Genomic DNA, 16,060 nt, shown 5'->3' on the forward strand with positions numbered 1-16,060 from the left:
AAAGCTTGCATTTGAAATTTCATAGGTATAGTGCATAGGAAGAAGGAAAAATGGGTGTGTGGCTGGGTCAACAGGCTGTCCAGATTCTGTTTCCAGATCTGCTGTCTAACTGCTTTTCATTTTTAGGTAAATTACTTAAATCTCTGGTCTAGGAGTTGCAGTTAAGTAAGAAAAACAGTTAGGTTTTAGCAGTTGTAGTGTGTGTAGTTTCAGAAGAACGGTTTCTTATTATCCTGCTTTGTCAGATCTCTTCTTCTGGTAAGATCTATATAGCAATAACTGAATTGTGTTTGTGTGTATTTAACACTTTTTAATGGGACTCTGTTCTCTGGGGGTGCTGCTCTGAGAGAAGACTGACAGCTCACAAAGTGAAACTTTACGTTGTGAGGATTTAGTTAAGGAAGTTTTGGTTTTAATATCATAATATTTAATAAAGAAAATACACAGGCATTTCTGTCGTGATAAAATAGCTACAATTTCTGTAATGTATGGAAGTATACTGTATGCCTTCCTGTCCCATGTCCATTGCTAGTTTTGTTTTGCCTCAAACAAAACTGTTTTACAGTGCTTCAACAGTGTAAAGGTGAAAGAGGATGTAAATGTGAGGTAGCTTCCACATCTTGGCTAGGAATAAGCTAGTGAGAAACTGTGGTAAGTATATCAGAAAAGTTTTATAAGTTCTGGATGTGTTAAACATTTAAATGTCAGCAGTTGTAGTAAAATAAATAAATGAATAAATAGGATTAATGGGAATCCAGGAAGGAATGAAGGAGGCCGTCAAAGCTGGCCTTGGGTGTACCTTTTCTTTTGACTTCAGCTGAGCCAGGGAAACAGATTACTGTTTCCTTAGATTAGCTTGTTGGTCTGCTTGTGCTGTTGCTCATTTCAGGCAGAATTATCTAGGTTAGAAAAAATCCCCTAATTAAAATATGAGTTAAGAGGTAGGTAAGTTAAGTGAAGCTGAGGGAACTAGAACAGTAGCTAGAGAACACATTAGAGGATTATTTCTGATTATGGATGAGGTCAGACATGCTTTGTTTCTGACAGGAGTAGGCCAGATGAGAGTAAAAGATGGGGAAGCTGTAGATTTTGGTTCCCTCCTAGCTTTTCTGTTGTTTTTCAAGCCTTCTGTACTTAATACAGAGTAGCAAGGCCTTAATGATGAAATCATCATCATCAGTTTAATTTGCTTGGTAGCATAGTATGTATCATGGCTTCTCTGAGCTTATGTTTATTTTACTTAAATGTAAGTTGTAATTAGGTGTGTTAATTTATTTTTTCCTAATCAAGAAAACATTTGTGTCAGGTTTTGGTATTTTGCCTTAGGCTTCTCAGAAAAATTGATGACAATTCCTTTACTTAATTATATCATCTGCCTATGATCTTGTTTCATCCTTTTGCAGTTTATTAGTTTCCTTGTATCAGTACCTCTCTCCTTATATACAAGGCAAGTAATTTATTACTTTTTACACATTCTTAAGCACTTTTTCTTCCATATTAATTCTGACTTGCTGATTTTTCTACTATCTTTTAATATTTATTCTAGACCTCCTTAATTTTTACCATTGCAAAATCAAATAAATTAAGTTGTTATGCTTATTTGCATCTTTATAGTTCACACTTGCCTTAAGTCTTTTTTGTGCTGTGATCTTTTCCATTTTCTAAATCTGAGCTGTTTGTTAGAAATCTGCGTTTTCACGTTTATTGGGACTGCAAGGTGGAGAACATAAAAGCTTTTGGTCAGTATTCTCATAGTATCATTAATTCTCCTTACAAATACATTGATTTAAAGCAGGATACTTTTGAAAGGATGTGAAAAATTTAACTACTTTCCTTTTCTTGTGTTTGGGTCACCATGCTTTACAAGTTGCAGTCTTTTACTTTCCATTTTTTTTAGCTTTTCCCTTTCCATGGACATTAATGGGTTATTTGGTATGTACTGCAGTGTTCGTAATTACAAACTGCTGCATATGCAAAATCAGTGTAACTCACTCATTTTACTTCAGCACCTGAAGGTATAGTTTAATAAGGAAATGTATTACCACATTTCAGCTTTTTGCCAGCAGCTTTTTTCATTGGAAAGCTGATAAAAAGCGAGTGTTATTTAATGTGCAACACTCATAAAGCAATACTTTTAAGAGAAATTAACACCATAAATGTAAGCATGTATGCAGTAACAGTAGAGTATTTTCATTCTTAGAGAGACTCAAATACATTAGATAGAATTCACCTTTAGCTGTCTATCATTATCTATCTATGGAAGATTTTGTGTGTGACAGTTTATTTTGCCCTATGTTTTTTTTAATGTAACAGGTTTGGGCCTGTGCTAAGCACATTATTTTGAAGTTGGTGAATGCTGGGGACCTGACCCGTTGACAGATCTAGTCATTGATACAGGTTTTGATGTAGTGGCACTTCATTTATGTGACCAAGCAGGACTGCAGATTCCATGATCTTAAAGAGGACTGTTTGCTTACAGTCAGTCTTAAAGGGGATTGTTTATAGGTGTTATAATTTCATCACAGAACTCTGGAAGATTTAAATGAGAGAGTGTTAGTAGTTAGGTACTTGATAAAATTGCTGGACTTGGTTAAAACCAAAGAAAATGTGAACAGTGCCTAGCTGTTCAAATCTGAAAGATAAGATCACTTCTTGGTCAGAAAAAGTGAAAATCTAAGGAGTTGTCCATTAAATAGTATTTTTTCAATCAACAGCTAGCAGTGATTGCTTGATTTAAAATTTCTTGTTCTGTCACAAGAAATCAGAAGAACTTAACAGGATGAAAGACGACTTGGAAACTATAATACTGAGTAGACTAGGAAGGAGAAAGATTAGTTTCAAGAAATGATGAGTGTAAACAGGATTGGAAAAGGCGTTAGGAAGAGAAGAAACTCTAAAAATGTGTGGGCCTTCATATATAATTGGGAACTAATTATGAGAAATTGCCTACTGAAAAAATTGTAAGAAGTTAAGGTGCTTGGAAGGATAAGCAGAACTGACACGGGTGAGCCTCTTGAGAAAGCCGAAGGACAAAACCAGAAACGATGAATAGTCTGAGCTTTGATAAAGGCAGTAGTTTCTGTGGGGGTGAGGGTTATTGGGGGGTGTGTGTGTGTGTGTTTTTTGTTGTTGGTGTTTTGTTGTTGCTGGTTTTGATAACTTTAATTTAGAGGATAGAGAGAGCCTCCTCTCCAACTCTGTCTCCAGCTTATTCTTGCTTTAACAGAAGGGCATTGGTGGACTTGAGAGGTGGTTTTAGTAGTGGTGTTTGATTTCATTTTTGAACTGTTTTAAGAGTGAAAGATAAAATTCTTTTTTAGTTGGCTCAGTGCACTGAGGCTTGAAGTTTCAACTCCTTAGTATCTTTCAAGAGACCTAGTGTCTCTTGAACAAGGCATCTTTTGAATTTTGGAGGAATATTTCAGCATTGCTGCTGGAGAAACATGCTGCTTCCTGGATTGAAATAGAATGAGAATAGGATTAGTCCCATATACCTAATAATTAGATCCAGAAATTCAAATTGCCTCAGAAATAGCCCTAGCTCAAAGAACTACTGTCTAGCATCTATTCCCTTCCCCAACACTGATTTCACATCAGCTCCATCAGTATTCCTGATACAGTCTGAGCACTGATCTTCTGAAAGACTTAGAGATGAAACAGGGATCCAAGTGGTGCTTAAAACAGGATGTATGTAGAGCAAATGGAGAACAGTGTCATAAAAGAAAGGTTTCATAAAACCGTATGTGATGATGGGAAGGTAGTAACCGAGTGAACATGCAAAAACCCCTGGTAAGTGGCAAAGGAAACGTAGTGGCAGGAAGGCAGGTGACAGGAGGGACTTGGTGTTTGGCATGAAAGCTGGTTTCCATTTCTCCAGCACTGACGAGCTTTCAGGCCTCAGGAGGTTGGAGTAGGCAGCGACAGAAGAGTATCACACAGACAATCTGTAGGTAGGGAAAATCTGCTGAAATGTGAATCTAGAGTTTTATGGCTTTTCGTGTGTCTTTTACAGACTGCAGGGCTGATCTTAATATAACAGAGACTTGTTTTGTAGATGACAGTTTTGCTGGTGCATGTAGTTTAATCCTCTAATCCATTTGTAATCTGATTTGTTTACAACACTGATTCATGTATAAATATAGGATCATCTGTGACCAAAGACACTTTGGTGACAGGTTGCATTTGTCACCTGGTTCTTAAGTTTCTATTTCTTTTTATATTCTGTATCTCAGTGCCTAGCCTGATGCGTTCTTTCTTCTGAAGCATTTGCTTCACTGAGCAGGTTAAACTCAGTATGTTTTAAAGATGGGTAGACCATGCTTTTTTTTTTTTAATATCTTGTTCTCTTCTGTCAACATTAGTGATTTGGTAGCCATTAATTGGATGGCATTTGGAAAGCAGACAAATTATTTAAAATGAAAAAACTACAATTTGCAGAGGACTGTTCTGTGGTTTTTGTTCAAATTATTTTGAGTGCATATAATATTTATATATGTTTGTATGTTAAAAGCTTGGCATAGAAAGTATTCATTTGCTCTGACCTTTAAAATATAAGGTAATCTTATAGTTCTTTTTCATGTGTTGATTTTTTTTTTTTATTTTTAGAAAGATAATTCCAAAAGGCATCAGAATTGGGAACTTAGTTTCCTAAATGATATGGGAAAAAATCTTTTGTTGCTTATGCATGTGCTGCTTCTGTAAGTTGATTATAAAAACATTATATTTTTATCTTGGGGTATAAATGACTAATGCACATCATCATTTATCACTGACTCACAAGGAACACTTTCCTGTTTTGTTTGACTCTTATCTGCACTGATGTTGTGACTTTCAGTCCTCAGTGATTGTCTGGACGTACACTAGTATGGATATTACAGCTTTTAATGGCACGCTTCACAAAATATAGCAGAAAAACAGGGGCCAAGATTCCCCACAGGACACAGGTTGTAGTGTGCCTGTTCTAGCTTGGTACTTTGACTTTGAAAGGCTAATAGAGTCAACTTGACTTATTCAACTTCTGTGGTTTCATATTGACAAAATGAAGTGGGTCATGTTGTTCATGGTTCTTTAGCTTCTCAAGCTTCTTGAGAAGGACTGTTTATACATTAATTTTCTGAACTATTGAACTTCAAGTATTGCTCTGATGACACTAATAACCTTTAATAGATGGTTTCTCCATGGTTTAATTGGCTTGCTAGAAATCTTTCCCCCTCTTCTGCCCCCCATATAGCTTAAATACTTGGTTTCATTACAACATGAAATGTTGTACTTACGTGGGTACTGTGTGTACTTACTTGACCATAATTACTCCCCACAAGCAGTTCACCACCTTAGTATAGTAGATAATTTATACATTAACTTTTTGGTCATGTGCTACCTAAATAAAAAATCTCCACATAAGCATTTTTAAACACAAAATCAAAATAGATTAGGGTATGCTGACACAAGCTTTTCAGTGATCGTCTTCAACTGGAAATTTGCCCAGTTTATTACATTTTTTTTTTAACTTGGCTTCCTGCAGAAACTAGCTTATGCAATCGCAGAGTATCTGTGCTGTGTATCTCTTGACTCTATTGTCAGGTTTCAACTAAATTCAATTTAGGCATAAACCAAGATGATTAGTTGTTACAAGCTTTATGAAAACAGGCAGTAGCAGAAACTGAGTTCAGTGGAGAAACACCATAATATGATTGCATCTCATTAGACATCAGAAAGTCCCCTTAAGCAGGTGCTGCAGTTGTTTTCAAAAACAAAACAAAACAAAAAAATAACTTGCACCATTGCAGACCTCAGCTGCATGTTACAGAGAGTTTGGTGGCAACCATAGTTTAAGAAATCATGTCCCTGGGCTGTGCTGTCCTCTGCACTGGCACAGTAGTCTTCGCGGGGCCTGGCTATGCATCAGATCAGGAAAAAGAATGAAAAGTTTGCAGATACTTCTTTAACCAGTTCTCTTATTCACAGCACGGTGCCTTAAATATGCCTGCTGCCACAAGTGAGTACCCACGCTATGTTGTGTGTCGAGCCAGTACCATCTCTGAACATTTAGTATCTTGAAAGCACTGCCTTAGGCACTCGAAGTTATTTAATCATCAGGCAGAAATCTACAGAAAGCGATAGTCTTTTGTAGTTTTGGCATTTGCATAGTAACTGTTTCTTTTTTGTCATAGGGAAGATAAAACTTTTAAAAATATTTCTGTTTAATTTCTATCTAAAGCTGCTGTGACCAGAACTCTCTTCTTCCTTTAGGACACATCACTGTCTTCTAACTTCAATAGCCTTGGTTCTACATGTTTTGGAGAATTTACTCATTTGGGAGCACTAGTGCATCAGTAGACACCCTCATAATAGCTTCTTCCAGTGGCTTGTTGGAGCTGATCTTTGATCTAGTTGTGAACCAAGCTGGTACTCAGCTGCCCCAGCCCCTAAAGTTCTTGAGTAGATCTCGAGAGGAAAGAGCAGTCACAATAACCGGTATTTTTGGTAGTAAGATAGCTCAGTTTTGTGAACTAAATGGTCACTTTTAATTAAAACTCTAACGTCTTACAGTTCATTAAAGTATTCGCACTTTTAGGAAAATGAAGATCAAAAGATTTCTGAATGGTTTATGTATTTATTGCCTGTCAGCTAATGTGATGAAGAACTGGAAGCGTGCAATTATAGAGAAATGTTCCCACACCAAGGCACAACTCACTGTGAAGTAAAGCTGAATGCCCTTCTGAATGCGTCTGCTACCTGCCGCCAAAAGGGAAGTTGCAACAAAGACTCTGTTACTATTTAAGATAAAGATGTCTCTTTGTTCATTTGGGGGAACCTGTGAGCTGGATGCAGCCTTTTTGAAACCTGTAATTAGAGTACTTCTGCTGGTGGGGCAGTCTCACCCATAGCTCTCCCAGCAAGGGGATGGAGACAGTACCTTCACCAGCTCTTGGCAATGACTGGTGCACCTCTCCACCCTCAACAAAAGTTTAGTTTTTTTCACACGGTTGAAAGAAGAGAAACCAGTGTAGGAAGGCGTGTCAATCTCAAGTTAGGAATCTTCCTGTCAAAGTTCCTTCTCTGTGGAGAGAGGTGGACCATGCCAAAGGGAAGATGCAAGGAGGACTGGATACAGGAGAGGATCCAGAAAGCAGGGACAAAAGAATGCAAGAGTTTCTGAGGAAGAGGCAGAGTGCAACTATGTCTAGCAGAGGGATGAGATGACCTCTGAATTGGAGGGTGGAGGAAATCTGGAGGAGATGAAAGGATTTGTGGTGACAGGAGAGGTAGGGTTGGGAATTGGGAGTGTGGGAAGCAATGAACAAGGGTGGGACTAGACTTGCAGTTGAAAAAAAGATGATTTGTGCCAAGATCAGGAGCTGCAGCCAAGAGGGTGGGGGGGAAAAAAAGAGATGGGGAAAAGAGGAACATGGGTGGAGATGGGAATTAATTCCACAGAAGCTCTGAAGCCTATGGGCAAATGCAGTGGAGTTTCTCCCTGGCTGGAGGGTGGAGACGCTACATCATGCAAGAAAACTCATTGCTATTTCTGGTGCCAGAAACAAGTGGAGAGCAGTCAGGTGCTTCCAGCTTGGTGTCTTCCCCTCTGGATGCCCTCAAGGCGTCTGCAGGAAGCCACAATCGTAAGGCAGGAAATGCAGCGTTCCTGCATCGAGTACCTGAAATTGCTTACTGAAGAATTTGATAAACATGTCAGTCACTGCTGATTGTTCTGTTGTCCGTTTAGTTCACTTTACTGTATTTCTAATTCAGCTAAAAATAAAATAATATGAATATTGTTTTTAATGAAACTATTAATCTGCTTACCCAAGTGTAGGTCTACCCATAACTCAAAAATGCCCTGATTAATTTTTAAATACTTTTTTTAAGGTTTTCTCAAACTTACTATTAGGCATAACTACAGCTCACTGTACAATTTTCCTTTTTCTTATATTGCTGTTGAAGGATGTTTTCTTGCAACTATGTTTTTGCTAAAATCGAAAGCAAAGATAAACTCTGAGATTCTGTTTCCTTTTTCATGAGGTCAGTTAATGCTTTTTTTTTCCTTTGATTTTCTAGTAACAGGATACCTAAATGTTTAATCTGAACTCTGGAAAGTTGTCTGACACACCCTTGATTTGGTTTGGGCTATTGGTTTCTTGAGCCCGTGTATAAGTGATTTGTGCTTCTAATAACACAGTGAAATGTTTCATAATACACACAACAAAATTATTGGTCTTGTTATTCTTGCAATCTCCTTTTGGATCGAGAATTACATCTGCATTCCAAATGTGACAATTATCATCTCTACACTAGTAAATATACAGTAAAATGATTGTAATATTGAATCATTAACATACCTAATCCAGATTTGATAAATCTAAAATTGTGAATTTATATGTGATTTGATAAGACAGACTTTTAAAAAACTAGTTAAATACCATATGCATGCCTGGTGTGTGAATCTTCTACATCATTTGTCAGCCAATATTTGGGGAATGGGGGGCGGTCAAAAAAACCTTGAGTTTAAAGTAATTATATAGTTTCTCATGACCCAGATAAGTTTCCTAAAACAAAGTTTCTTTGGTGTGTTCCTTTCTATTTTAAGCAGGGTGGGCTTTTTGCTACCAAGAAAAGCATGTATCATTATAATGAGCTTGCTCTGGAGCCTTTTAATTTGTGTAGGTGTTACTCATGACATGGTAAGCAGCCAGAGCAATGATTCTTATGAGAAGTATCTCATCTACTGTAAAGATTATTCCCTCCTTGTTCATTTATATTGATCCAAATACATTTTTTTTATTGATGGGAGAAACGTAATTTTTGCAGATATGTATTTCTGACAGTGCAGTGAAAATGTAAAGTAACTCCTTGCTTGTCTTAGACCTGTGCTATATGTTGGGGACTTCCGAGAATGTAACCTCTGCTTTGCAACACAAGCCTCTTTCTTTACTCTGCGTATGGACCAGTTTGTTCACTTTTTTTGAATCATGACATTTATCATAAAAATGATCCTTTCTCCTTTAGGAAAAGCAGGATTCATAGAATCATAGAATAGTTTGGGTTGGAAGGGACCTTTAGAGGTCATCTAGTCCAACCCTCCTGCCGTGGGCAGGGACATCTTCAACTACATCAGGTTCCTCAGAGCCCCCTCCAACCTGACCTTGAATGTTTCCAGGGATGGGGCATCTACCACCTCTCTGGGCAACCTGTTCCAATGTTTCACCACCCTCATTGTAAAAAATTTCTTCCTTATATCTAATCTAAATCTATCCTCTTTTAGTTTAAAACTATTCCCCCTTGTCCTGTCGCAACAGTTCCTGCTAAAAAGTTTGTCCCCATCTTTCTTACAAGCCCTCTTTAAATACTGATAGGCTGCAATAAGGTCTCCCTGGAGCCTTCTCTTCTCCAAGCTGAATAACCCCAACTCTCTCAGCCTGTCTTCATAGGAGAGGCATTCCACCCCCCTTATAATTTTTGTGGCCTCCTCTGGACCCGCTCCAGCAGGTCCATATCTTTCCTGTGCTGAGGGCTCCAGAGCTGGACACAGCACTCCAGATGGGGTCTCACCAGAGCAGAGTAGAGGGGCAGAATCACCTCCCTCGACCTGCTGGCCACGCTTCTTTTGACGCAGGCCAGGATATGGTTGGCCGCCTGGGCTGTGAGCGCACATTGCTGGCTCATGTCCAGCTTCTCATCCACCAGTACCCCCAAGTCCTTCTGGGCAGGGCTGCTCTCAGTCCCTTCATCCCCCCGCCTGTATTGACACCGGGGGTTGCCCGGACCCAGGTGCAGGACCCTGCACTTGGCCTTGTTGAACCTCATGAGGTTCCCATGGGCCCACTTCTCGAGCTTGTCCAGGTCCCTCTGGATGTTATCCCGTCCCTCAGGTGTGTCGACCACACCACTCAGCTTGGTGTTGTCTGCAAACTTGGTGAGGGTGCTCTGGATCCCACTGTCTATGTCATTGACGAAGATCACTTATAACTTGTAAAAAATGATACTGGTTATTTTTGAAAGTAGTGCCTTTATAGTAACATGGCTCGTGTCTTATTTCTTTATCTCAGGCTTCAGTTTCTCTTCAGTCTGTTGCTGTTTGACTAAGTGTTTCTGTACAGTAAGACTAAGTGTTCTTGAAAAATATATGTGCATATTGCTGAAGAATTATATTAAGATATGGGGAGGTCTGTTAGGGATAAAATGCTGAGCTTGTTTTTGTCGGTTGTGGATCAACTAAGATTTTAAAACAGGCAATGTAATTTAACATGTTAACTGAGTATGAATGCTCGATGTCTAGCGTCAAGTAGGGTTTTATGCATTTAAGGATACAAGTTTTCATTGGAATGCTTGCAGTTCATTCCAGTAGGAATTGCTCAGCATGTACGTGTAACTGGTAAGCAAGTAGCTTTTTACTGTATTCCTTAAAGCTGCTGTATTATATATTATATTAAAGCTCTGAAAGAACATCTGTGCATATGTAGGTAATGTATACAGTGGGCAGTGTTTGCTTCTGTTCTTTAAATAATGTTTCCATTTAGTAATGAAACATACCTTTTGTTTATGTTTTCATGTTTGATAGAAATGCATTAAATGTAAATGCAGTTATGTCACAAGGTAATACAAAGATGCTCAGATAATTCAATTGACATGAAATATTTTTCAATGAATTTCTGATTTTTCCAAGAGCTAGGTTGTAAGAGAGCTTGAGTGAAGACTCGCCAAGGGAACGGCGAGGACTCGGATAAAATTGTGGTGGCAGAAGTGAAGGTAGTCAGAGGAAGTAGTGGTTCCATTATTACGTATGTATTGGCCAACTGTGCAGGGTCTTTGGAGCAGGAAGAGTGATTTGGCTTTGTCCACAGTGTAGCTTGCTTGAGCAATGGAGAACTAAGGAGAACAAAGGGAAGAGGTGAGCAAGTGAAAGAGATGTTAATACTAAGTTGAGGTACGATGAAGTGAGTCAATGGATCATATTAAAACTAAGCAATAGTTCTAAGATCTGGTTTCAGTGCATTGCAGCCACCAAATGGAAAGTGTTACTCATATTATCTTCATTAATAGTGTAAGCTACTGGCTTAGCATGTAGAAGGCAACTTTTTTCTCTTTTTTTTTTTTTTTAATGACACAGTTACTGTTATCATTCTACACAGTCCATGGTACTCTTAAATAAATAAGCAAACAAATGAAATAATCCTTTGTTTAGCATGTAAATCAATTCTTTGTGGATACTAATTCTTGAAATAGCAAAATTCTTACCTGCTGATTTGAAAATAGAAAGTTTGCAATGTTTATACCCTTACGTGATTTTTAAAAGACAAAAAGCCCATTGGAATTTCTAAATGAAATGAGAAAATGTCATTCATTTTCATTGTGGTTTTTTATTTAATTTGGCTTGCTCTATTCTAAATAAAATCTTAACTAAATCTTTTTTCGTCATTTACTTGTGTTTCCAGACAGTGTAGTTTAGCCAGATCTTTATTAGTATGAACTGTTTTGGTTTTTTTTTTTTAAAAAAAAAAAACCAAAACAAAAAATGTTCTGGAAGGCTGCATGAAGGGAGGAATGCCTTATTTTTCAGGATATGTTTGTACGAATAACCCCTGTCTATTCTGTATCTTTCAGAGCACATGGTAATCTTGTATGAAGTTAAGGTTAAAAGGTAAATGGCATGGTACTGTTTCTTTTGGCTATTGCATTAAAGTGTTTGACCTTTAGCAACCTATTTTTATCTTAGGCAGTAAACTGTTTAGTTCTGCTTATCAAAAGAGACTTCACTGCTCTCTTTCCATGCTGTTCTTATCCAAAACACACCGTATCAATCCAGCATCAGTAGACTTTATCAGCAGGAGCCATTATTCTGCTTAGAGATGCAGCATGAAAAACTTTATTTATATTGTAACAGCACATTTTATTCAATAAATACTTTCATATATAGTTCTGTGGTTTCCAGTTTCATTATCTAGTTTAGCTCTTCTTTTGTATTACCTCCTTATCAGCTTACTCTTCCTCCAGATTTTAACTTTTTGACTTGAAATTATTTGTTTTGGTGTCTGCCCTAAAGTGAATTATTTTAGACTATTCAAACAATAACCTATGTATCTCTAAAGATAAGTTTAATATGACAAGGTAAGTATGCTTGCAGATATTAACCCATTTCCTAATTATTTGAGGGTATCTTCAAATCATCAAGGTGTTGGTGGTAATTTGAAATTTTATGAAGTGTTTAGTTGAAAGGTCAACTCCCCCAGACCTTTAGTTGTGTGTGTGATTTGCCAGAGTGAAGTTCTATGCATTGGAGTGTTGGTCAGAGGCAGAACTTGCTGCATCTCTGAAGTGACCACAATTCATAATGCTGCTGGTGATATTCAACAAATCTTTAACCTGCAGGAAGTTGACAGAGTTGCTGGGCAGCTGCTAATTTGTTCTAGCTATAATTTTTTTCATTGACTTGTTAATTTACATGATGCTCTACTATTGTTACTAGTAAACAAATACTGGTACCATAATCAGGCTCCCTGTTTTACAGTTAGAATAAATAAGATAATTCATCAAGTAAATCCCAGAGGACTGAGTGTAGACCTCTACTATCCTTAGCATTTTGTCTCTTGAGTACTAAAAATATCTCTGTTATTTTTTGACTTAGTGAATTTGTTGCATCATGCCTTTTTCACAATTTATAGATGTCAGGGATCACAGAAAGCTGCTCTAAGCTATCTGAAGAATACAGAGCTAAAGCTCTCAAAAACTCTGTCTCAAAAAACACCAATATAAAACAGTATTTGATGATCCCGGTTTTCTTCTGTTGGTCATAATACTTTTTATAAGGATTGACTGAAGCTAGACTCTAAAAGAATCAAAGCTTTTCAGTAGATGCCAGAATCTGAAGACAAGCGAACACTTCAAAAAGTCATGAGTGTGTTCACATATCTTGCCAAGTTCGTTCCAAATCTGTCCTCTGTCAGTTCACCCCATCAGACAACTTCTGGAAAATGTTCAGTGACACTGGGTTGAACAGGGCAGACATTCCTTTAATGAGTTTGATAGGTAACAGTTCTTGTGCTGAAATGCTGCAGCGTTGCTTAACTATCTCATTAGTAAAGGCTTGTAACGAGGAAATAGAAAGCCAATGTTCTTAGTCTCAAAAGATCTTTTTAAATACAAAATAGGCTTGTTTTTCACATAGAAAAATAGTTCACAATTTAAAAATTGGTGACTCCCAAGCTTTTTTGAACCATCTAATTGCTGTGATTCCTCAATATTACTTACGAGCTGTAACCCAAACTTACCAAATAACTAATTCCAAGTATTGTGGGATACAGTCAGTGGTGTATCCATTGAGTAAATGCAGAACTCGTACTACATTCCCTTGGAACCACGATTGATAATCACTGCCCTAAGACATATGATTTACTAACCCTAAAACACAATCTCTACTCCTTGTGGCTTTCTCTTTGGGGAAACTCATGCTTTCTATTTTTACCAATTTTTGGATTGGATTTCTGCTTCCAAACTGAAGTGAAAATAGCTAGAATTGTGGGAACAGATTCAGAAGGAGAGATTGGGTGTTGAATGCTAAAAATACAGAAGGAACGAATATATTTGCAATGAGAAATGAGGCTTCATCATACAGCTTTTCTGACCTGTTCCACCCCCAGCCATTATGCTAGCTTTTTTGTTCTGTTTCTTCATATATTTTGTATTTGACTGAAGATACATGCTAAGATATGCAGTCGTTTAAACACAGATCCTATGTACTTTGTCTGTCTGGGTTAGGTAGCAGTTGTATGAGTGGTCCCAGATGAACTCAAAGAGACTGGACACACTAGTAAGGCTGTAGATAAATATCCTCTTTAGATGTCACCTACAGCTGCTTGTCACCTTCTCACCCAGAATAGGTGATTCCTCCCCGCAGCCCAACTGATATGCTAGCATGTGACCAATCAAAGTGATTTTGCCTAAAAATGAATTTTAGGAGTAGTCCTGTATATTGCTGGCTCACACAAACAAGTGGGGTGATGGTTTCTGGCATGGGGTTGGTGACAGCTGGGAAGGAGGAATAGTCTTTTCTGCTGTCACAGCTGCATATGGAGAAAGATATCCATCCACAAACTAGGGAAAGATTACAGAAGTCTTCAAAAACATGGCCTTAATTTACTTTCTCCTTTATTTGATTTTATATTTGAAATGAGTACTTAAAGTACATGATGAGAGTGACTATTTAGAGGGTAGAGACAGGACCATGACTTGGACATGAAAAAAAATTAGATCTGTTATTGAGGCACTAATAAAACTGATTTGTGAGGCTAATATAATGTGTGAAGTAATTCTAAACTTTCAGAAACCTTAAGGTTTAACATAAACTAAGTAATAAAATGTTGGTAATCTAAGTAATTGTTTTTCTTCTTGCAGCTGTTGCTTTTCTTTTCAGAAAAGTTGTCCATTACATACAGTACCTTACTTATTTTGTGTAGTATTTTCTTTATGCTGCACATGTGATTAAAAAACCTAGCCTTTGGCATGCATATCCAAACCTGCTTTAGCATTTTTTTAACCATTAAAGAAGGAAAAAAAAAAAGTTGTTGCTTTTTTGTTTAGGCAGTGATGGTGAGAAAGCCTTCTCATTTAAGGGCTGGTTCTTAAACTTATCGATCCACTAGCTTTAAGTTTACAATAATAATGCTGCTGCCAGTTAATCGTGCAACTGATCTGCTGGGAGTTGCTCTTAATTGGAAAAGGAAGATTTTTTGTTTGTTTGTTTTCTTCTCTTGCTGCTTTTTACATTGTGCCACTGAAGAAAATATAGATGATCCACACCTAAAATAATTCTTGATAAAATTCTGTCTTGCCCATTAATAAAAATGAGCCCTCTTAATGCAGAATGTTGAATCTGAGAATATTTGTAGCTGAGGATATTTGTTGAAATTGGAAGTGTGAAGACTTTTGTTGAGGGAAAACTAGATTACCAGAAGTCACTTTTCCGTAAAAGCTCACACACCGTTGCTGATCTTGACTGCAACACAGTCCATATATGTGGATTTTAAACTACTGTACTTTCTGTAAAAAAATATTTGTGTGTTTTTATGACAAGAAAATTGGTTTGTCATGTAATTGTTGCCATTAATATACAGCCCATTCTCATGAAGCTTAAATGAATATCGCTTTCCTTTATGGTCAGTAGACATAACTGAAAGCTATTAAAGCATTTTTAGCAAGAGAATTAACATAGACAGAGTCTTTTGTAGATAAACTTCACCCTTCCTGTTTTGGATGGAGCAATAAGTTTACCATGGAGCAGATTTAGGAAATAGCTTTCCATCAATTCAGTATTTTATAAATAAAAAGTTGCAGGGCGAGGTCCTTCCTTTGACATAAAGCTGATTATTTCCTGTTTAATCCTGAACTGGTGCATTTCAAGTAATGGGATTTTTTCAGTATCCGTCAGAGAGGAGAGATTTTAGGATTTTATTTTCCTTTATGGTCCTATGAAAATGCAGTTTCTAGACTTGAAGATCATTGTAGACAAAGGGAAATTAATAGATATATAAATTGTTGCTCTTTCAGATCATTTTTTGTCTTAGCTGCACAGTTGTTAGTAGCTGGACATTCTTAAACCTGTGGCTGGGTTGTCTTAAATGTGAGCTGAAAAGGTGTCATATGTCTTTAAAGATTATCAGTACTTCTAGTGCGATTTAAAAACTGATGAATTAATTGTAATTGCTATGGATTATTTGAATGCAGATTTATCATCTGCTTGCAGAAGGCACACACTTTCTATAAGAAGAATATGTAAGAGGTAGAACTTAAACTAATACTGCTGTTTTACCTAAGGAACACACAAGTTAATATATGAAGTAACCCTACCCTCATCCAACACATCTGTTGTAAAGAAGCTTATGAAATCTAGGCCACACACAAACTGGTCTCCAAGGGCCTGTAGTTGGTGTTAGAATGCTGTTATTATGTGGTCTGATTGGTTTAGTAAAGAATTATCTGCAGTAAAACCATGTAACATAATAGTTCTTGCTCTCCCACATGGGAGCTACTTCTGCTTGACTGAGCAAGACATTTCTTGAAGAAGGAA

General features: G+C 37.3%; 1 protein-coding gene across 19 annotated transcripts in view; it reads left to right on the forward strand.

Annotated features, from left to right (window-relative positions):
- Positions 1-16,060, forward strand: part of PPHLN1 (periphilin 1) — a 72,619-nt gene that overhangs the window by 45,501 nt on the left and 11,058 nt on the right. Inside the window, exon 12 of one of the 19 annotated variants that reach the window (XM_075148062.1) lies at positions 6,628-11,478. The exons of the other annotated variants lie outside the window; for them this stretch is intronic. Within the exon in view, the coding sequence (XP_075004163.1) occupies positions 6,628-6,636 (9 nt within the window). The 3' untranslated portion in view covers positions 6,637-11,478. Of the gene's footprint in view, positions 1-6,627; positions 11,479-16,060 lie in introns of those variants that run through there. 19 annotated transcript variants of the gene reach the window in all.

The sequence above is a fragment of the Calonectris borealis genome, chromosome 1 (genome assembly GCF_964195595.1).
Source record: "Calonectris borealis chromosome 1, bCalBor7.hap1.2, whole genome shotgun sequence".
Lineage (NCBI taxonomy): Eukaryota > Metazoa > Chordata > Aves > Procellariiformes > Procellariidae > Calonectris > Calonectris borealis.